At 39.8% G+C, this 24,094-nt stretch overlaps 1 protein-coding gene across 1 annotated transcript in view; it reads right to left on the reverse strand.

Moving 5' to 3' along the window:
• LOC135228014 (leucine-rich repeat-containing protein 37A3-like) overlaps positions 1–24,094 on the reverse strand; it is a 38,523-nt gene that overhangs the window by 3,546 nt on the left and 10,883 nt on the right. The window contains exons 3-6 of the mRNA XM_064270332.1: positions 23,161–23,232; positions 8,619–8,690; positions 7,976–8,050; positions 4,884–5,002 (exon numbers count right to left, since the gene is read on the reverse strand). Of these exons, the coding sequence (XP_064126402.1) occupies positions 4,884–5,002; positions 7,976–8,050; positions 8,619–8,690; positions 23,161–23,232 (338 nt within the window). The remainder of the gene's footprint in view (positions 1–4,883; positions 5,003–7,975; positions 8,051–8,618; positions 8,691–23,160; positions 23,233–24,094) is intronic.

The raw sequence follows: 24,094 nt of genomic DNA on the forward strand, positions 1-24,094 counted from the left end.
CCACCTCTGCAAGGAAATCCATCTTGACTGAATTCTAACTGTGTGTGCACTTGTTTTTCATAAACCCTCTCCTTCTCCTTAGAAATATCCTCCCATCAAATGAATAAAAATAATGCCTTTTTCCCATCTAAAAACTATTATAAGCCCTAAAAAATCTTTTGTTCACTGAGAGACTGGAGGCTAGCGTAGGGGCAAACCCCTCTCTCTCTCTCCTTCCCAAGGCTTTTACTTTCTGTCTGTCCCTAATAAACCTTTGTTCCTGAGGAAACTCTGAGCCTCTCCTGGTCATTCTTGGTCAAAAGACGGCAAGAGCCTAGGCAGGTCTTAGTCCCGAGCTGGGAAGCCTTTCCCTGTAACAGTTATATTTAGGAATATTCTTTTGGTCCCCAAAGGTCAATTGCCCAGACGTATTAAACCCAAGGATAGAAGACAAGGCTACCCACTCAGGGAGATCCATCTGTAATTTCTCCTCACATTCATATGCCACAAACTGTCCTGCCTCAGACGCAGAGAGAGAGGGCAAAGCTTCCTCTCTCCACCTTCCGTGTGTTCACATTCTTGTTGGCATCACAGGTGACTACCTTGAAAGACAGACCTCTGAGGGGAGCAGGGGAGCAGGTGTTAAAGTTGAGCCTCCAAATCCCACTGCTCACAGCTCCTCATCTGGACACGCCCTTCTCCACCCACCTGCCCAACTCCTTCCCTGGGTCCCTCCTGCCATATATCCTAGTCCCCATAACAGAAGGCTCTGTACAGACTGTGTCCACTATGTCCACCTGGTTCGTTTCTGAAACTGGGCAGAGATCTGGGGTATAGTAGGTTAAGAAATTTTTCTCCCCTTGGGTCTGCTAAGACACTTAAAAACTTTATTTTATTTTGTCGTTGTTGTTGGGAATACACACAGCAGAACAAACACCAATTCAACAATTTCTACATGAGCAATTCAGTGACACTGATTACGTTCTTCAAGTTGTGCAACCATTGTCACCCTCCTTTCCTGAATTGTTTCTCTCCCACTAACATAAACGCACTGCCTCCTAAATTTCCTATCTAATCTTGCAAGTTGCTGTTGTCAATTTGATCCCATATAGATAGTTCTTAAAAGAGCACATGCTCAAGGCAGATATTCTTTACCAGTTAGGCTAAACCATTGTTTGGTTTCAAGAAGACTTCAGGGTATTTTTTTGGTTTAAGGTTTAAAGATAATCTGGGGGCAATAGTTCCAGGGGTTCAGCCAGCCTCAACGGCTCCAGAAAGGCTGGCATCCCTTAGAATTGGAAATTCTGCATTTTTCCCCTTTTTATCAGGATTGTTCTATTGAATCTTTGATCAAAATGTTCAGTAAGGCTAGCCGGGCACCATGTCATTCTGCGTGCCTAGCTAGAATGTGTAATAAATGTATGGGATTACAGCAATTTCTGGATAAACGTAACATGAAGTCCTACATGCTAAAAGAGAAAAGGCAACTTTTGCCAGGTGACTACTTTCCTTTCATTGTATTTCATGTCTAATACTTTACTTGAGGAACCACCCAAAGCTTCTGACTGCATGAAGGTCAAATGTACCATTGTGCACTTGTGTTTCTTTTCCACAAGAATTAAAAGTATTTCTGTTGGTAGCGAGAGTCAAACGAGGACTAGGAGATCAACGGAAAGGAGGAGTATGGGCTTGTGGAGAGCTCAGAACTGGGGACAGGACACCTGGCCACCAGGCTATAGCACGAACACCTCTAATCTTGTTTTTCCTCATCTGTAAAAGATTAACAGTGCCTCTTCTGCCCACCTCTGGGAAGGAAGGGAATAATAGAAATGTTTTGAAATAAGCAATACTGTTTTTATTTAAGCAGCAAAGTGCCCTTTTTCTTTTCTGTTTTTTTAATGATCTTTTAGATTTCTTCATGTATGATGTCCTTGATGTCATCCCACAACTTGTCTGGTCTTCGGTTATTAGTGTTCAATACGTCAAAACTATTTTTGAGATGGTCTCTAAATTCAGGTGGAATATAATTAAAGTTGTACTTTGGCTATCGTAGACTTGTTTTAACTTTCTTCAGCTTCAGCTTGGACTTGTGTATAAGCAGTTGATGGTCTGTTCCACAGTTGGCCCCTGGCCTTGTACTGTCTGCTGATATTGAGCTTTTCCATGGTCTCTTTCCACAGGTGTAGTTGATTTGATTCCTGTGTATTCCATCTGGCAACGTCCACATGTATAGTCACCATTTACATTGTTGAAAAAAGGTATTTCCAATGAATAAGTTGTTGGTCTTGTGAAATTCTACCATGTGATGTCTGCTGTCGTTTCTATCACTAAGGCCATATTTTCCAATTACTGATCCTTCTTCTTTGTTTCCAACTTTCACATTCCAATCACCAGTAATTATCAATGCAACCTGATTTTATGTGTGATCAATTTCAGACTGCAGAAGTTAGGGAAAATCTTCATCTTTGACATTAGTGCTTGGTGTGCAAATTTGAGTAATAGTTGTATCAACGGGTATTCCTTGTAGTCATATGGATATTATCCTATTACTGACAGTGTTGTATTTCAGGATACATCTTGAAATGTTCTTTTTGACGATGGATGTGACACTGTTCCTCTAAATTTGTCATTCCTGGCATAGTAGACCATATGATTGTCCAATTCAAAATGACCAATACCAGTCCACTTCAGGTTACCAATACCTACGATATCAATCTTTAAGTCTTCCATTTCATTTTTGATGACTTTCAATTTTCTTTGATTCATACTTTGTGCATTCCACATTCAGATTATTAATGGGTGCTTGCAGCTGTTTTTTCTCATTTTGAGTTGTGTCGCATCAGGAAATGAAGGTCCCGAAAGCTTTATCCCCTTCATAGGATTAAGGTTGACTCTACTTTAAGGAGGCAGCTCTTCCCCAGTCATATTTTGAATGCCTTCCAACCTGAGGAGCTCATCTTTCAGCACTATAACAAACAATGTTTTGCTGCTCTTCATAAGGTTTTTCACTGACCAGTTTTTCCAGAAGTAGATCACCAGGTCCTTCTTTCCAGTTTGTCTTGGTCTGGAAGCTCTACTGAAACCTGTCCACAATAGGTGACCCTGTTAGTATTTGAAAGACTGGTGACATGGCTGCCAGCATCACAGCAACACCACAGTATGACCAAGTGACAACACTTAATTACGTTCATGCAGAAACTGTACATAGACCAAGATGCAGTTGTTCGAATAGAACAAAGGGATACTGCATGGTTTAAAATCAGGAAAGGTGTGTGTCAGGGTTATATCCTTTCACCATACTTATTCGATCTCTATGCTGCGCAAATAATCAGAGAAGCTGAACTATATGAAGAAGAACACAGCATCAGGATTCGTGGAAGACATTAACAATCTTCGATGTGGAGATGATACAACTTTGCTTACTAAAGTGAAGAGGATTTGAAGCACTTACTGATGAAGATCAAAGACCACAGCCTTCAGTATGGATTACACCTCAACATAAGAAAACAAAAATTCTCACAACTGGACCAATAAGCAACATCATGATAAATGGAAAAAAGGTTGAAATTTTCAAGGACTTCTTTTTACTTGGATCCACAATCAATGCCCATGGAGGCAGCAGTCAAGAAATCAAATGATGCATTTCACTGGGTAAATCTGCTGCAAAAGACCTCTATGAAGTGTTCAAGAGCGAACTTTCACCTTGAGGACTAAGGTGCACCTGACCGAAGCCACAGTATTTTCAATCACCTCATATGCATGCAAAAGCTGGACAATGAATAAGGAAGACTGAAGAGGAATCAACACCTTTGAATTATGGTGTCGCTGAAGAATACTGAATATACCATGGACTGCCAGAAGAACCAACAAATCTGTCTTGGAAGAAGTATAGGCAGAATGATCCTTAGAAGGGAGAATTGTGAGACTTCATCTCATATACTTTGGATATGTTACCAGCAGGGACCAGTCTCTGAAGAAAGACATCATACTTGGTAAAGTAGAGGGTCAGGGAAAAAGAGGAAGACCCTCAATGAGATGGACTGACACAATGAATGCAACAAGGGGCTCAGACACTGCAATGATTATGGGGATGGTGTAGGACTGGGCAGTGTTTTTTTCCCTTGTACGTATAGTTGCTATGAGTCAGAACTGACTCAACAGCACCTAACAATAACAGCAAAGTGTTATTGTTTATTATTTGTTCCAGGTCACGGTTAGCGGCCCATATTCGGGCTCTCTCATGTGGAGGTGATCACATTTTGGAACTCATGAAGTTAGTGCCGATAAACTAATATACAGAAAAAAAAAAACACTTCAAAGCACCTGCTTTTTTGTCCTGGGAATAGAAAAGCTTGAGATTCAGAGCAAGTTTAGAGTTGGACAGTCTAAGAATGGAAGTGCCCTCTCATTCATTATGAGATCCAGGTAGCAGCTTCTGGTTATAGGACCAGAAACTCTGAGACTTCAAATACAACTTTTATAAAGCATTATTACTTGTACTCTTTTATGAAATTGCAAACGCAGAAAGAAAACAAACAAAAACGAATCTATACGTGTCCTAAGGCAGGGCGTACTTGAGACATAATCCACATGAAATGAGTTTACAAGCCACAATACGCTACCTGAATAAGTTACCATTTTGGGGTAACGCCCAAGCACAGAGCAGGGTACAGAGCATGTGGCCCACTAAGGTTATTCCCGTCCCCTTTGCTTTCCTTTCTCTTGTTCCTTTATGCATGTGGATCAGTAGCATTATTAACTGACTGACCAAACTGAGAATCTGACTTTCAGCAACGGAGTAGTTCTTCCAGCTAGTTACACTGGGACTCTGAATGAATGAAGGAATAAAAATAAAGCATTTACATTGCTAGTCTAAAATTTATCATGAAGCATTTCAGACTCACTGCAACGTGTGCTGTTTATCAGACATCCACTGTCACAATGCAGCTTCACTGTCTTGCAGACAACTTCAATGGTACTTTTAAACTGGCACAGGCAGCATGCCATATGGCTAGGTAAGATCCTGTAAACGGAAATAAGGAGAATTAAACAAATGTTAATGGGATTACTTAAGTAGTAGAAGCAGGCCAAGGCCACAGGGCTGTGTATGAAGTTCGTTTTTTTTTTTTTAATCTTGGTGAAAATCTATATAGCAGAACATATATCCATTCAAATTGTACATGTACAGTTCAATAACATTGGTTACATTCTTCAAGTGCATCACCATTTTCGCTATCTCTACCCATATTGTTTCACCACCATGGACTTAGATTGACCACCCCCTATACTTCTTGTCTATGCTTTATAGTTACTGTTGTCAATTTGATCACATACAGATAATTCTTTAAAAGAGTGCTACACTCATGGTGAACATTCTTTACTGATGTAGCTAAACCATTGTTTAGTTTAAAGATAACTTCAGGGAATAATTTTGGGTCATGGTTTGAAGATTTTCTGAGAGTGATAGATTCTGGGGTTCTTCCAGTCTCAAGAGGTCTGGTTTGCATTCCATAAGAATTTAAAATTCTGTTCCAAATTTTTTCCCCTTTTGATCATGATTCCCCTACAGATTCCTTGATCAAAATATTCAGTAACGGTAGCCAGCTACCATCCAGTTCTTCTGGCCCCCTGGTAAAGAGAGCAGTAGTACATGGAAGCAGTTAGACCTGCTGTCCAGTTCCATGAAGGAGTTCTTGGGGCATATGGCTTGGCCGCTTGGATGGGGACCAATTGGTCAACTGCTGCTCTTGAATATGGTAAATAAACAGGAGGATAGAGGTGCCCAACAGAAGGGTAAGGACGGCAGTGGGTATGGTATGCCTAGAATAAAGGGGATAGGGATTAGAATTGGTTGACACTGATCTCCAGTTTAATTCAGAAGTATCTCCTCCCAACCTAAACTCCTAAGGCATTTCCATAATGAACTCAAGGATGGCAGTTTCTCTAATCTCTTCATGGCCTTGGTGGCACATGGCTACAGAGAATGATAGCATTCTCCTCATCTACTTATGGTCATGGAAAGAGAAGACTGAACCCTCCTTCCTAGTATAAACTAAGTGAGAAAGCTGGTTTGCAGATGGGAACTTTGAATATCTGGAGAGGATGGCATCTCGCTGACAAGCGAGGGATCAACTGTGGCAGATGCTGCAGGTGGTTGAGGAAGACGAGGCCAGAGCACTGACCCGTAGGATCTGATGTGGTAAGAAGAATCAAGGAGGTGACCTGACAAAAGCATCTAGAGCAGTTGGCTAAATGCAGGGCCTGTTTCCGTACTCATCTCACGGAGTCCCCTCAACTAGCTTTAGCGTAACAGCAGATTTCTATTTAGCCTGTTTTTTTTTTTTTTTTATTGGAGGGGGATGGCACAAATAAGCTTCAGTAAACTGTGTAATCAACTGTTATAGCAGGGCCCTACAAAAACATTTTTTAATGCAACAAATAGTAATACATAAATTCGACCCTTAGCTCATAGCATATATGAAAATTAACTCAAAATGGATCATAGACCTAATTGGAAGAGCTACACAACTATACAACTTCTGGAAAAAAAACACAGGAGAAAATCTTTGTGACTTTGAGTTATACAAACATTTCTTAGATAAGACACAAAAGAAGCACAAGCCGTATACAAAAAAAAAAAATTGCTAAATTAGACTTCATCAAAATTAAAAACTTCTGCTCTTCAAAAGACACTTTCAAGAGAATGAAAAGGCAGCCACAGGCTGGGAGAAAATATTGACAAAACACACATTTGAGAGAAGGGATATATAATCCAGAAGATATAAAGCACTTTTACAACTGAATAATATAAGAAAAGTATCCAGTACAAAATTCTAACAGATGTGAGCACTTCATTAAAGAAGATACAAATGGCAAATAGGAACATAAACAGACACTCACCATCACTGAGTATTAGAGAAATGCAAATTCAAACCACAGTGAAATACTTTATACAACTACTAGTGTACAGGTATTAATAGACAGTATTGGTATATTTGTACTGAGCTGTCTTTACTTTTTTTTAAATCTTATTTGTAACAACCTTTTTATTTGCAAATGTACAGAAAAGGTGACAACTTTTTCGAAGACCGAAATATACATAAAAACCAAAAACCAAACCCAGTGCCATTGAGTCGATTCCAACTCATAGCGACCCTATAGGACAGAGTAGAACTGCCCCATAGAGTTTCCAAGGAGCGCCTGGCGGATTTGAACTATCGACCCTTTGGCTAGCAGCTGTGGCACTTAACCACTACGCCAACCAGGGTTTCTGAAATATACACATTAGGTAAAATGCAGAGCAATAGCAACTCTCATCCACTGCAGGTGGGAAAGCAAAATGGTCAGCCACTTTGGAAAACAGTTTAGCAGTTTCCTATACAGCTAAATATGCCCTTAGCATGTGATATAGCTATCCCTCTCCTAGGTATTTACCACGAAGAAATGAAATCCTGTGTTTACACAAAGACCTGCGAGTGTTTTCAGCAGCTTTATTCACAATAGCCAAAGGTGGAAACAATCGAACTGTCCGTCAACTGATGAATGGATGAACAAACTGTGATACATCCATACTACTGGAATACTACTCAGCAAAACAAAGGAGTGAACTACTGAAAGATGCAACAACACGGACAAATCTCAGAGGGATTACACTAAGTGAAAGAAGCCAAACATTGAAGGTTCCATACTATATGAACACATTTATAAGATATTTTGCAAAAAGGAAAACAACAGTGATAGAAACGAGATACGTGGTTGCCAGGGGCTGCTGGCGGCAGAAAGTGATTGATGGCAAAGGGCACAGGGGGCCTTTTTGGGATGAAAGAAATATTCTAACCTTGATTGTGGTGGTGGTTATGTAAGTGTATTTATTTGTCAAAACTCGAAGTGTACACTTAAAAAGGGTGAATTTGATAACATGTAATTAGACCTCAATAAACGGACTTTAAAATGATAAAATAAACCTGAAAAAAAATCTAAGAAAAACATGACTTACAGTTTTTCCAACTTGAGTGTCATTATGAGGATGTTCTCAACTGTTGTAAGTGACACTTGTGTTGTTCCCATGTCTCTGAAGGAGAAAGACCAAACGTTCATGATATGAACCCAAAGACAAAAATTCTATACTGCAAAAGATACTGAAGGACAGGTAATTACTTCAATTTTGGCTTCTCTGTAAAACAAGCTAGCTTGAGTTTATTTGCCACAGAAGATAGCTCCAGAAAGCTCTTCAAGTTTATTTGCATCATCAAATGGATCATGTCGGCACAGAACAGTAGAACCTGGAGTCTTTTACCATTATCCCACTTCTCATTCCCCTATTGTATTAAGCTCTCCTGATTCCTTGCTCTTTTTATAATGTACACCCTAACCTCTTTGCTTTTTTGAATAAATGACAGTTCTACATTTATCTGCATATACCATATCCTTATGTGTTCTTCAACATTGCTCTCTTCCCCTGTTGCTGTCTTGCCCAGTATACATCCTTTCTTAATCCTTTTCTTTGCCAATAACTTTTTTCAATAACCAAATGAAAATTATGTCTTTTTAGCCTAAATGCAAAATACTTAATTTTTGATGAAAGTAAAAATGAAGAATCAAAATCATCTCATAACCCATGAGATTGTTGCAATACTTACAAATATTTTAATGCTGGCAATTTAAAAAGATACGAGTCTTCGATGGCTGTCAGAGGATTACGATTGAGAACTCTGGAAAAATGCAATGGAGTTAAAATTATCTGCATTTTCAATGACTTCCATGAAAGTTTATACTCTTTTCTTTTTTTTTTTGTACGGAAATTGCAGGTAAAAAAAACCAAAAATCATTTTCTGCCTTAAGCTATAAATCACCCTTTGAATCCATAAAGCACTCTTCCTTTGGGAATTAGAAGATAAGTGGAGAAAAGAAAGAGAGTGAGTGAGAAAAGAAAGGTGGATAACAAAGAAAAAATACACCAAAGAACTTCAGGAAGAAACCTGGAACCTCATTCGGCCAGAAAACCCTGGAAGTGACTATGCTGGGAGGAAGCCTTTGCTCCGTAGGAAATACTATTTCCAGTGTCCTCCATAATTCAAGGTGCTTTCATTTCAGTGTTCAGAACTTCAAACAATTCCATGGCATAATTCGCCCAATTTTAAAAAAAGGACCAATACTTTGGCCTTGGTACCAAAGGGGAAGAGGGTAAATCTAAGAAGAGGAACTTGGGGAAGCCACAGTTCTGTCACACACTCCAGGTGCATTCTTGTATCACAGCCCTTGTTCCACTGATGGCATCACCTTTACATGTCAGTCTCCTGGACTGCCAGCTTCTTGAGGGCAGGGACCACAACCTGCCATTGGTGTCATCCTTGTACCTGGCATAGTGCCTGACATTTACCAGGTGGTTAGTAAATATGTTGAATAAATAAATAACATTTTGCTTACACATCAATAAAATGAATATTCATTTTTACACAAATTTTTATTCCAAAATGTAGAATTGAATTTTTCCTCAATTCTTAAAAAAAAAAATAAGAAAGAAAAGAAACTGCCTTTAGGTTAACTCTGTTCAAGAGTCATTAGGGTACTTTTGCAGAACATTATGGAATAATAATTATTACACGTATTACCAACTGAACTTGCAGGTATTATGACCAGCATTTCACACTGGAAACTCACAATAACCTTATATGGTCGACATTATCATTACCCCATTTTACAGATGAGGAAACTGAGGTACAGAGAGATTATCTAATTTGTCCTAGGTCACCAAGCTAATAAGAAGCAGATTTAGGATTTGAACTCAGTCCTGTCTGACTCCAAACCCTATGTTTAATCTGTATGAAGAAAATGAGGTTGAAAACAGCAGCTGTTTTTATCCTCAATTTTGAGAGCATTAAACATAGGTATAAACCTTTTCGAATTTCATCTCCTCATCTGGGAGAGCCTCATGAGAACTACACTTTCTCTTCTAATTTCTCTTCCCTAATTGTCTCTCATGACTAAATATTTCGTTCATCTATGTTCATGTATGTCAGGGTAAAACTAGGCTCCAAAGGGTCTTCCATTCCTGATTTTTCAGACAGAGATCATCAGGCCTTTCTTCCCAAGTGCCTCTGGGTGGACTTGAACCTCCAGCCTTTTAGTTTGTAGCCAAGCGCATTAACCATTGGCACCATCCGGGGAATAAGGGTCTAGTATCCACAGTACGGAGCCCTGGTGCCACAATGGTTAGGAGCTCAGCTGCTGACTAAAAGGTCACCAGTTTGAATCCCCGAGCTGCTCCTTGGAAACCCTACAGTTGAAGGCAACTGGTTTGGTGTGTTTGTTTTTATATCCACAATATATAAAGAACTTTTACAACTCTACAATAAAAAGACAAATAACACAGTTGAAATATGGGAAAAGGATTTGAATAGAAATTTCTCCAAAGAGATATATAAATGGCCAATAAGCAGATGAAAAGTTGCTCAATATCATTTACCCATCAAGGAAATGCCAATCAAAACCACAATGAGGTACCATTTCGCATTTCCTAGGATGGCTTTAAAGACAGATAATATCAACAACAACAAAAAATGAAATAAAGTTATTGAAAAAAAAGAAGATAACAAGGATTGGCAAAGATGCTGAGAAAATGGAATCTTCATACATTGGTAGTAAAAATGTAAAAAAGGGCAATCACAGTGGAAAAGTTGGCAGGTCCTCAACATGTAGACACAGAGTCACAGTGTGACTCAGCAATTCCACTTCTTGGCATGTGCTCCAGGGAATTAAAAGCTGTAGTTCACACAGAAGCTTATACACAAATGTTCACAGCAGCATTGTTCATAACAGCCCAAACGTGGAAACAATCCAAATGGCTATTAAATGATGAATGGAATAACGAAAGGTGGCATAACCATACAGTAGAACATCATTTGGCCATCAAAAGGAAAGAAGTACTGATACATGGAGCCCTGGTGGCACAGTGGTTAAGAGCTCAGCTGCTAAGCAAACGGTTGGCAGTTTGAATCCACCAGCCACTCTTGGGAAACTCCATAGGGCGGTTCTACTTTGTCCTATTATACTGAGAGAAGCTGGACATAAAATGCCATATATTTTATGATTCCATTTATACAAAATGTCCACAACAGGCAAATCTATGGAGACAGAAAAGAAAGTAGAACAGTGGTTGCCAGAGGTTGGAGGGAGGGTATGGGATTTCTTATTGGGGTGATGAAGTATTCCAGAATTAGGTAGTAGTGATGGTTACACAATTTTGTCAACACACCCCTCAACTGCACACTTTAAAATGGTGAATTTTGTGGTAGGCAAATTATATCTCCTTGAAAAAAAGAACCATCTTGCAGTACACAGAGTGCCAGTGTCCAGAGATCAGGTGTGTTGGTAGATGGAGAAAAGGGGGACGAAGACTCTTCCTCACCCAAAGTCAGAGTTAGTAAGTGGTGTGTCTGGGAGCCACTTAGCTTGTTCTTGCCTTGTGATCTCCCCTAGTCTTTCTAGTCTAGTGCATTCTTCCAGATTTATTTTAGTAGTATTAATGAGTTTGATTTAAAACAGTAGTTAATATTCAGGAAGATGTTATAAAGGGAAAGAATGTGTCACATGTCTGGTTGAGCATGGTTCCCCAAACAAGGGCTCCTTTTCCTTGTCTTTTTAAAATCTTTAAGTTCACTGATGGGCACTGTGGAAGTGAGCCCACCCAGCTTTGGATCTCTCCCTGCCTACTTTTCCCCCAGCCATTAAGAATGACAATTAGAGAATATATATTAAAAAACCATTGTCCTGGAGGAGATTCTGACTCATAGCAACCCTACAGAACACAGTAGAAATGCCCAATAGGGTTTCCAAGGCTGTATTTGATCTTCTGCTTCTTTACAGAAGCAGACTATCACTTCTTTCTCCCGAGGAGCAGCTGGTGGGTTTGAACCGCCGACCTTTCAGGTAGCAGCTGACGTCTCAACCGCTGTATCACCAGGGTTCCTAAAGCAATATACAGCCAACACAGTGTACCAAAGTTTTGTATTCTTCCTCCCAGATTACCTCAGTTCTCCAAACCTCTGCTCTTTCCTTCCTTTTTTTTTGAACACATTGTTTTCGTTTAGGTGAGAGTTTACAGAGCGAATTAGTTTCTCATTCAACAGTTTCTACACAGCTTGTTTCATGACATTGGTTGCAAACCCCTGAATGTGTCAGCACTCTCTCCCTTCTTCCTGGGTTCCCCATGTCCATTCGCCCAGCTTTCCTGCCCCTACCATCCTTCTGAACTTTGCTTTTGGGCAAATGCTGCCCTTTAGGTCTTATGTAGCTGATTGTTCTGAGGCGTACATTCCTCACTGGTGTTACTGTTTATTTTACAGGCCTGTCTACTGTTTGGCTGTAATGTGATCTCCGGGAGTGATTTCAGTTCCAAGTTTGAAGGGTGTCTAAGGGCCAAATTCTCAGGGGATCCACCGGTCTCTATCAGACCAGTAAGTCTGGTTTATTTATGAGTCTGAATTTTGTTCTACTTTTCCCTCCCACTCTGTCCATAACCTACTACTGTGGTCCCGCTCAGCCTCTGATCTTTCCTAACAGATCATCCATGACCTCACAGCCATCAGCTTAGTGTTTCCTCTTAATTAAACAGCCCTTCTGCAACTGGCATTAGGATGCTCAAATTTGCCCCTAATGAAATCAAAATATGGGGACACTCTCTATTATCCTCTTTCCTCCTCCTGCCTTTACAGCATTCTTCCCTTCACCAAGCTTGTGCTTGGTTGAGAGAAATGACTTAACAGCTCACGTTTGGGGGACTCTGCAAGTCTTTTGGACAAACTAAATGAGGCTAATGGTTTTACAGAATTACGGTGGACGATGCACTAGAGATCATTTCCATTTCTGGTTCAATCCCTTCATTTTAGAGATGAACTAAGGTGCAGTGGGGTTGCAGAATAGGTTTAGGGTCCCACAGCTAGCTAGTTAAAGAGTTCAGAGACGAGAACTCCTGACTCCTAGCCTATTGCCTATTTGATATTCATGGGCTTATCTTTATCGGAGAAAAATGTGGCAATACTTTTTATTAGCTCAGAGCCTGTCCCAAAGTCAAAGTTCAAGAAATATTTTTCTAAATTATTTTTTAAAGTGTATCTTATTAGAAGAATAAAATACAAATATATTTTTTAGGAGATACATTTCCAATAAAGTTTACTGTTGATATTTAATAATTATGTATGAAAGATTATATATATATGTATATATATACATAAATTCCAAAGGATTTCTTTTAAATTTTTTAAAATCTATTTTCATTGTACTTTAGATGAAGGGTTACAGACAAACTAGCTTTTCATTAAACAATTAATACACATATTGCTTTGTGACACTGGTTATCAACCCCATGACATACTAACCCTCTCTCCTTCTCAACCCTGGATTCCCTATTACCAGCTTTCCTTTCCCCTCCTGCCTTCTTTTCCTTGCCCCTGGGCTGGTGTGCCCATTTAATCTCATTTTGCTTTATGGGCCTGTCTAATCTTTGGCTGAAGGGTGAACCTCAGGACTGACTTTGTTACTGAGCTAAAAGGGTATCCAGGAGCCATACTCTTGGAATTTCTTCAGTCTCTATCAGATCAGTAAGTCTGTTTTTGTGTGTGTGTGTGTGAGTTAGAATTTTGTTCCACATTTTTCTCCAGCCCTGTCTGGAACGCTCTATCATTATCCCTGTCAGAGCAGTTGATGGTGGTAGCCAGGCAACATATAGTTGTGCTGGACTCTGTCTGGTGGAGGCTGTAGTACTCATGGTCCATTAGTCATTTGGTCTAATTGTTCCCTTGTGTCTTTGGTAGAAAATACAAATATTTTGCATAGGCCTTTTGCTATAGAACAAAGGTACAGATGAAAGGGGGCTCACAACATAAGGGAACATTTCTTACCTCTTATATTTTTTTCTCCCAATTCTTCTACACAGGTCCAGACAGATGGGTTATGTGTCCTTTCTATTAACTGAATACACAGAGAAGAATTGAGGACCGAGGCCTGTCATCACTGTCCTGAGTGTCCTGAAATTCTAACAGCATTAGCTGAAAAAATATCCAAAGCAGGCAGTGAAAATAAATTAAAAATAGGACAAATTCCCAAACTATCTATTCTAGAATTTCAAGACAAGCAGGGAAAAAACGATTCCTTGGAGGAAGGTAATCAAAAAAATAAGCAGAGTGACCTAGACCTTCTTCTGATATGTCTGAAAGTACTTGGGGATGGAGTGACCCCTTTCCTTTACTCATCACATAGATCCATGAGCCATGAGAACATGACTGCCCACATGAAGCTCCTCAATACAAGACCTCTGATGACATCACAGAAACTTTCTCAGGGGCAAAGCCTAAAGAACCTGAAATGGTTAGCCTATCTTTGAATTGAAGTTAGGAGAACAGCCTGGAAGAAGACTCTCTGACTGGGTGTACAAAGAAGCAGAGAGGAACAGTAGAGGAAGCAAGGGCCCTGGAATCAGGCAGAGCTGGGTTTGAGTTCTGACTCTGCCACCTTCTGGTGAAGTGCCTTGAGTAATTCACTTCTCTGAGCCTTATGTAGCACCATTTCTCACACAAGGTAGTTTGAAGATTAAATGAAAGCACATGTGTAAAGCACCTAGCATGGGCTGGGCACAGAGTAGGTGCTCAGAGGTAACGATGTCATATCTGCACTGGCCAGTGAGCACAAATCCTAGGCCTACCCCGGGATGGCATGGTGAGGGGCTCCATGGGGTTTTCATAGGAAAATGAAGCTCTCTGCTCTAATGGTCCTGTCCAAGTAAGAAAGCAACTTCAAGACACAATGCACAAAAAGTCAAACTGCCCTCATACACTCACATTACAAGGAGTGGAGAGCTGCATAGAGAATTGCTGTGAATCTCCTCAGTGGCTCGGCCCACTTATTAACAGTGTGTACCCAGGCAAGCTACCCAACATCTCTGAGTTTCAATTTCCTCATCTGTAAAATGGGGATAATAATATCTATATCACAAGACTTACTGAGAAAACGAAAATGAGATACATCATGAGCTAACATGCATTGAGCATTTCCCTATGTGCCAGGCCCGATGGTAAGACCGTTATGCATGCCATCTTACTTGGTATAATAGGTAAAACTACTTAGTGTAGTGTGTGGAGTATAATAAGAAATACCTAACAAGTATAGGTTTTAAAGAAATATCATGGGGCAGAGGAAGAACTACTAAGCTTCAGAGAGAAAAGAAGATAGCTTGAGTGGGAAGAACAAGATAAAGATGGAAAAAGACAAGTGTAATACTTGCTGGGTGTGACAGTCTAAACACTTTTGAACCATTACAAATTAAACAGCTACCCTAAATTATTCCAAGGAACAGACCCAAGTTGTTTCTTTTCATCTTTAATGTTCATGCCTTTCTAAGAAGAAGCTGCCAGGATTCCAGTACACACCAAAAAGTGATGACAACATCCCGAAGTGTGTTATCTTTTGTGTGTCTACCTCTATCTAAAGGGAACCGATGCTAGTTGACTGGGGGAGTGGTAGGTAATCTCTGTGATGAAGCTCAACTGGCCTTCAGAGTGTGGCCTCACCTACCTCACTGATATTGTCAGTAGTGGGGCAAATAATTCAATAGGAATTAGGCTTGGATTTTCAACTTATTCTCTCTTGATGTGTCACAGACAAGTCAGCATGTAAACATGCTCTATCTGAATAAGGTATAGCCTCTCTATGTTGTAGAATCTGTCCGTTTTTAAAATCATGGAGCTTGTATGGTTAGAACCAATAAACTTGACTAAAAGAATTTTTTTTTAATTAGCCACCAGTCTGGACCTGTTTAGGTGAATAAAGGAGAAGCACTTTAAAGTCAGAAATAAAAGGCATACTTAACATTTAGGATTATCCACCCCTGCTTGTTTTCCACAATGTATTTCATCCCTGATTTCATCTGAAAGAGGTATAATTACTACTACTATTCAAAGAGCGCTGCTTAACTAATAAGGTCTTGGCACGTCTTTGAGGCGGATTTCAGATTCAGAGAAGACTGACTCTTTACACTTCTAACGTGTTCAGCTGGGGTTTGTAACAACACGGAGGCTTCACTCAGGAGACCTGCTGCTGCTGCTGCTGTTGCTACGGCTGCTGTCGAGTTGTTTCCAACTCACAGTGACCCTACCGGACAGAGCAGCACTGCCCCATAGGGTTTCCAAGGCTGGCATCTTTACAGACGCAGACCGCCACATCTTTCTCCCTCAGATCGCTGGTGGGTTTGAACTGCTGTCCTTTCCGTTAGCAGCCAAGCGTTTAACCACTGAGGCACCAGGGCTCCTTCTCAGGAGATTTACTGGGTTATAATTAGCTGGAACCTAGGTTTTGTTCAGTCTGAAGCTTATCTAATTTGTAAATTCTCTTTAATAGAAAAGTGCAAAAGTGTAAGTACAAAAACCCCTAGGGCCCGTCCTAGGACCTTGGAAGGTTTCTCTGGAAGTAAGGGACCCTGAGGTTTAAGCTTTGTTCAATTCAAGATAAACCCACCTCCGCTGGGACCTTTTTATAAAAACGTTTTTAATGCAGGAAAAACACTGTTCCAACTTGTAAACGCTCCAGTGCTGTGCCACACAGGTTATAAAATTACTTAGCTTTTCAGAGGTAGCATCTTCTCTTGGCAATTTGCCTTTGGAAACAGTTGCAATAAAGCTTATATTTTACCTGTGGCAAACTACCTATTAGAAAAATTTGATCCAAAACAAAGAAGGAGCCCAGCTTCCAACCCACATTGTGGCAATTGTGCCAATCTTTTCAACATGCCTCTGTATTAGTTTTAGGAGTATACTCGTTGCTGTCGAGTTAATTCCAACTCAAAGGGACCCTATAGGGCAGAGCAGAAATGCCCCGTGGGGTTTCCAAGGCTGTAGTCTTCCTGGAAGCAGACTGCTACGTCTTTCTCCCTTGGAGTGGCTGGTAGGTTCGAATGGCCGACCTTTTAGTTAGCAGCTGAGCACTTAACCACTGTGCCACCAGGGCTCCTTTTCAGCAGCATACCTCGATTCAAATCACATTTTTATTCATTTATTTCCAATACTAAAAAAAACCAAACACAGTGCCGTTGAGTCCATTCCGACTCATAGCGACCCTAGAGGACAGAGTAGAACTGCCCCATAGAGTTTCGAAGGAGCACCTGGTGGATGTGAACTGCAGACCCTTTGGTTAGCAGCTGTAGCCCTTAACCACGACGCCACCAGGGTTTTCTTTCCAATACTAGCTAGCTCTAATTCTTTCATTACTATTTAGCAAATGCCCTTCTCTGTTTTTTAAGATGAACACAGAAATTTGAGATACGAAAGTTGGTCTCTCCTCTATCCACTTTTTTCTATGAATTTTGTCTAATCTCCTACCCTTCCTCTGGAGCCCTGTGTTGGCACAGTGGTTAAGCACTAACTTACAGATCGGCGGTGGGAGCCCATCAGCCACTCCACTGGAGGAAGATGAGGCGTTCTGCTTCTGTAAAGATTACAGCCTTGGAAACCCTATGGGGCAGTTCTACTCTGTCCTACGTGCTGTGAGTTGGAATCGACTTGACGGCTCTGTGTTTGTTTTTTTTTTAGTATTGGAAATAAATGAATAAAAATGTGATTTGAATCAAGGTATGCCGCTAAAAAGGAGCCCTGGTGGCACAGTGGTTAAGTGCTCAGCCCTTTCCCCTCCTTTGTCATCCCCCTACCTTGTTACTCTGCGCAGGGATCCTAGCGTGGCTCTTCTATGTTTTCTCATCAACCTCCACTTCCTTCTTCCATTCTGAAAGTCTCTTGGGGACAAAGTCCTGTCCCATTCCTCTTTGTACACCCAGCACTTAGTACAGTGCCTGACACACAGTGGTCAGTGAACGTTTTTCATTGATCTCATTCATTAAAGTGTGATATCCACTTTTCCCCCTATGTTGCCTACATAATTACAGTGAAAACAATTCTTACCAGGGACATTACGACCTTGTTATTGAAGCTACCAAAGTTTCTTGGTGTGGGAGCTAACCACCCAGCTCTCTGGTCTCTTATCACAGACTCTTCATAAGAGTCTCTGGTGCCAACAAAAGAAAAAGAGACCCTTAAGCTTCCTTTCCCCAAGTTCAGCATCAGCAAATTAACGGTGGGGCAGGTGGCTACAGGTTGGCATCTGCGGGATGTTAATCAGGCTCCAGGCACACCCGACATGAACTGTGTGACATGGATTGCTGAACCATCAGGCAGTCTTTTCCAAAGTCAGGTTTAGAGGACAAGCTCCATCTTTTGTCCAAATTTCCCTTAAGGTCAGTGAACATACCCACTATCATTGGCTGGAATCAAAGAGAAATCACAGAATTTTCAAGCTGAAAGAGAATAAAACCCACACTTCTTGTTTGAAGAGTAGTCAGGAAAGAAGGCATTTGGAATTAGGTTAGAGCAATGTGTTTTCCTTATTAACACTTTTCACACTATCCCTTAACAAACACTGTTTTTCTTCATCCCTCAGAGATTCCCTCTATGCATAGATAATTCGTAACTTTTTGAAAAGGATATATACTGTTTGAAAAATAATGGTGGCTAGGGAGAGAAGCGCACTCTGGCGTGTTTCCAGAATTCTTTTTACTGTACAGTCTAAAAGAAGCTGATGGCTGAAAAAGCACCCCAACCCTTCGCTCTCTGGAGGACTCTGTGCTAAGCCTTGTGCTGTGTGGCTACACATTGCATACATTTGAGCAGGGAGGAACTTTACACGTGAGCTGGAATGAAAGTTAAATTCAAAAGTGGAATTCCTAGGACCATCCACACACCCGAGCAGCAGCACTGGGATCCCCACGACAGGGCTAGTTTGCGTGTTACTTGCTCGGTGCATTTAGTGCCCGCGCCAAAGGTCAGTACTAGGGCAAGCAGAACGTGCCACATATGAGTTAGACAGCTCTCTTGGCCTCTTTGTGCCTTAGTTTCCTCATTTGAAAAAATCGATCTTAAGACATACATGTTTCAGAATTTCTACTTGCTCATACACCCAGCTAACTGATACAGTTTGATGTTTTCACACATAATCTCTTCCCATGTGTCCATCTTCTATCCCACTTACAACGTCTGTAAAAACTGCATTCCATGCCAGGCCTGAAACGTTCCAAAGCCAAGTTCTGTGATTAAATTGCAACCAAGGTTTCTACAAACAGACACAAACAAGAGAAAATAAATAAATAAATGAATAAATAAATAAATAAATAAATAAAGGTATTCTTTCAGAACACCCCTCCTTTGGCAATGATTCTAATTTATATATGATGAACACTAACTGCAACACTCCCTCCAGACACTAAGGAAATCTCATTATGGAAGATATTTGCTTATGATTTATTCTTTCCTATTTACACATCTTAGGTACAAAACAGTAAATAGTAAGTACCTAGATTAAGTGATCTTTACTTCTCTAGAACAGGGTTTCTCAACCTTAGCACTATTGACATTTGGGGCTAGGTAAAGTTTTCTTGCAATAATTATGAAGATAGCATGGGGCCAGGCAACACTTTGTTCTGTTGTACATGGGGTCACCATGAATCATGGCCATCTCAACGGGAATTCACAAATAACAACAACAAACTTGTTGTTGTGAGGGCTGTTCTGTGCGTTGTAGGATGTTTAGCAGCATTCCTGGCATCTTCCCACTAGGATGCCAGTAGCACACTCACAGTTGGCGATAACCAAAAATGCCTCTAGACATTACCAAATGTCCCCTCGGTGCAAAACTGCCCCAGTTGGGAACCAGTGCTCTAGAATGATTCCCTCTTATCTGTGTAATAATTCTCACACTAATCTTTGCCACAGTGGAAAAGGATTTGCTACATAACTTTAGTAGCTTTCCACTAACACAAGTTTAAGACTTCAAAATGAACAGCAAAAAGATTTACAATTAGATTTTATAAAGATTCTAAATAGAATTAAGTCTTATTTGTAACTTACATAGACCGTAAAAAAGGTAGTGGTTCAAATGTACGTCTTTCAATAGACTGTATTTTATTGCAGGATAAATCTCTAGGAAAAGTAAAAGAAAAATATTGCCTCAATTAGCTATTTGATATTAAATTAGTAGAAATAAATGGCAGAGTTCAGAATAATATTGAATAAGCTGTTATCTAAACTCCAAACCTTAGTAATTGTTCTCTAAACCTTCCAAGGCACCTAACCCTGCCCTCACCTCTCTTAGGAGTCTCACCTTCACAAATAAAACATACAACCACGGATTTCGATAGATTCTAGAGGTACTCTTTCCTGAGAGTAGGACAACTGATTAGATTCAGTGAGCTTAAAGTTTTATTCCTTGTTATTATTGTAATTTATAATATTAAAAGGAATGTTCTCACATTTACACCTCCCTGGCTTAGTTCCCTTTTGCTGGGCAGCCCAATACCAGAAGAAATAATATAATTTGACATGATTTGAAAGGGAGTTATTCCTCTAATAAACACATAACTTTGAACGAATTTAGAATAATGCTTTTATCATATTAATAGAAATCTATGTTTGGTTTTCTATTGCCTTCATGTTCCATGGGAGCCCTGGTGGCAGTGGTTAAGAGCTACAGCAAGCTATGGTTGCTATGCAAAAGATCAGCAGTTTGAATCCAGCAGCCGCTCCTTGGAAACCCTAAGGGGCAGTTCTGCTCTGTCGTGTAGGGTTGCTGTGAGTCAGGATCAGCTCGATGGCAAAGGATTTTTTTTTTTTTAATGTTCCATGAATGCAATTCCTGCAGTTGTACAGTGGTGACTCAGGAAAAAAACAACATAGAAGTGGATTTTCATTTGAAAACTCCCATTCCTGACTGTAGTTAACCTTCTTATTTCCCTTTAGCTCACATTAGTCCCTCACTTTTTATTGGGTGGGTATAACTATCTTTTGACTGGTGTTTCAGCTCTAGTCTCTCCCTTTCTAATCCATCCTGCACACAGATTAACTCTGCAGCAGTGGTTCTGAAAGACCAGCATTGTCTGGGAACTTATTGAAGAAGCAAATTCTTGGCCCTACTCTAGACCACTGAATCAGAAATTATGGGGGTAAAGCCCACAATCTGTGCTTTAACAAGCCCTAATTGTTATGCACACTAAAGTTTGAGAACCATTTGTCCTACAGCATTGCTGTGATAAGATGGTTCTCCATGATGACTCCTTACTTTGGCATGCAAAGCCTAGATGATCTGGCTCCAATCTCCTACTCTCCCTATTTTCACCCAAAGCTACTCATGACGTTCTTCAAACCCACATTCCACTTCCTTTCTTTTGCCTTTTTCCCACCCTCCTTTTGCAATCTTACAATAATCTGCCCAACATGTCTGTCTGATGATACCCAATGGCCTTCAAGGTCCTGTTCAAATGGCATTTCTCTAGAAACATCTTCCCTGATCCAATTGGAAGTCTTTGCTCCCTCCTCTGTGCTCCAGAAATAATTTATACGTCTCAGTGCCCACATTTATTTCTCTTTTTTAACATAGTTATCTTTGTAATCCATTTTCTCCTTGAAAGCATGGACTAGGTCTTGCTTATCTGTATTGCCTACGATGTTAAAACTGATAGATGGACATAAAGCAAACTCAATTATTTACCAATAGCTATTTTTTACGGAGTAGCTAAGGAGTGACAAAGGAAAATGACTATTTAGAAAGAAGTTTACTTTTATTAGTTCATGGCTCTTCTGTGCCTCTGCAGCACTAACCCTCTACTTAGAGCCTATTGTGTTATGGTTCGAGTTTATGCCTTTGCTTCCCCTGCCACATCAAGAGTTTCTAGAAGGTTAGAAACGCTGTCTTGCACATCTTTGTACCACCAACCCTAGGCACAGGGCTTGACATATGTTTTTAACTTTTATACTGATTCACAGTTTTTTAATGGATGAGAATACATACACTAACAGGAAGTAACTAGCTTACAAAGTATTTCAAAGTAGAAGTAAGGAAGGGCTTGCTCCATTGAGCAGTTAACTCATTTGTTTTTCTCCAAATTGTGTTTATAAGGCTTGGGAGCCCAGATGCCAGAGGTGCCCAAGAAGACCAATGCAAAACTGGTGGTCCCACTAAGGCCTAAAGGTTTGATAATTTAAAGGACTACTTTTAGTATCATGTCAGGCTTTTTATCCCCAATTCTCTTAAGCCTTCTGAACTTGTAAGAAGAACCCATTTGCTAAAGAGCATCATCAGAATAGCTTAATAAGGATTCATGACACAAACAACTCTAGGCTTCATGGACAAAGGATAAAAATCAAGCTTTTATAGCAAAGGACATAGTATCTCGCTATCTCTAAACAGATATAAATACCATGCAATTATTCCCTCCTTGGCAGAAGGGCTGGAGAGATTTTTTTATTTTGTATTTAGTAAACGGTTAGGGGCATTTGATATGTTTACTTAGGGTACTAATTAACCATCATTTGAAACATTTATTTGTAATATGGTAGAATAATTCCTACCTTGAAATCCTTAACAGCAGTCCTTTGTAGCTAACTATGTCATTTATAGTGTTGTTTATATAATTCAACTGTTTAGTTACATATTTAATATTTAAATGGTAACAATTCAATTATCAAAATATTTTGGGTTAACAGTCTTCAAATTAATGTAGGTATTCTATATTTTCTTGTCCTTTAGGCAACAAACAGAGGTTAATCTTAATTCCTCTTGTTCTATTAAACCAACTTTTTCGAATGTTTTCTGTAAGGCCAGATAATAAATATTTTAGGCTTTGCTGGCAACAGACAACCTCTGTCTCATAGTTTTTTTTTTTTTTCTTCAAATTCTTTAAAAATGCAAAAAATCATTCTTAGCTTATGGGCTCTATAAAAACAGACCACAGGCTACAGACTAAATATAAACAGATAGTATATGGATGCTTATAAAAGAAAGTTCATATGGGTGTCTATAATTACTCAGACCTTATTGCCACTTTTCCTCTGTAACTGAAGACTTTTTTTTATCTGTCTTTTGTCTCTATGATTAAAAATTGGAAATGGACAGGAGATATTTAATGCTAGAGATGGGCTGGGACCCCACAGACTTACAGAATTGCAGAATTATATTGCTGGAAGAAAAATGTAGATATTATCTTCTCCAAGCTCCTTATTCATTTTATATATAAGGAGCTTGGAGAAGATAATATCTACATTTTTATATATAACTAAAAACTGAGAAGTAAATATGATTAACTGACTAACTTACAAATGCTGGAGGGATAGCAGGCCTTCAAATGAATCCTTACGTAATTCGGTCAAAGAATTTTCACTGAGAATTCTGGAAAATGAAAAGGTTATTTGTGGATCTAATGCAAATTAACTACAACTATTTGCTACCTAGGACTATTCTATGTGGGAGGAACCAGGTAATGGTCCACCTGAATACTCTAATTTCTATTTAATTTAGGGATGTGACCTCTTTTGTTTTCATTCAAACCTTTCTTCTGCTATCCTCTTTGTGTCCACCTCCCTGCTTCTCCCTCCTGTACACCCACCCCACACACCAAGTCATAAACTTAATGCTTCCTCTCTAGATCACAAAGTCCCTGTTAGAATTCAATTCTGGGTGGCACCAAGATTGGCAGAACTGCCATTTCCCAGTCTCTCTTCCGAAACCTCGTTATGAAAGCCCCACATGGAGCTATGTCAGGGCTGCAAGTGAAGCCATTTGACCCTTTCCCATTCATTTTTTTGAGAACTGAAATGTGCATAAAGTACATAAAACATAAATGTTCAGTTTAATGATTATAAAGCAAACACCATATAACACCATTCATGTCAGGAGAGAACACTGTCAGCATCCCAGAAGCCCCCAGTGTGCTCTTTTCCAATCAAAACCCTCTCTCTGATCCCTATAGGTAACCACTGTCCTGACTTTGATGATAATAATTTCCTTGCTTTTGAAATACAGTCCTACCTGATATATGTCAACCACAAACCACATGGTTTCATTTTACTTCTTCTTGAACTTGAAATGGAATCATATTACACATATTTCTATTTTGTTTCTTTCACTCAGCGCTATGTTTGTAAAGTTCATTATGTTGTTGCATGTAGCTGAGGTTGGTTCATTTTAATGCCTTACTGCTGGAAGTCCAATAAGGGAGCCACTAGCCACATGTGACTGCTGAGCTCTTATA

This window comes from Loxodonta africana, chromosome 18, assembly GCF_030014295.1.
Source record: "Loxodonta africana isolate mLoxAfr1 chromosome 18, mLoxAfr1.hap2, whole genome shotgun sequence".
NCBI classification, from domain to species: Eukaryota; Metazoa; Chordata; class Mammalia; order Proboscidea; family Elephantidae; genus Loxodonta; species Loxodonta africana.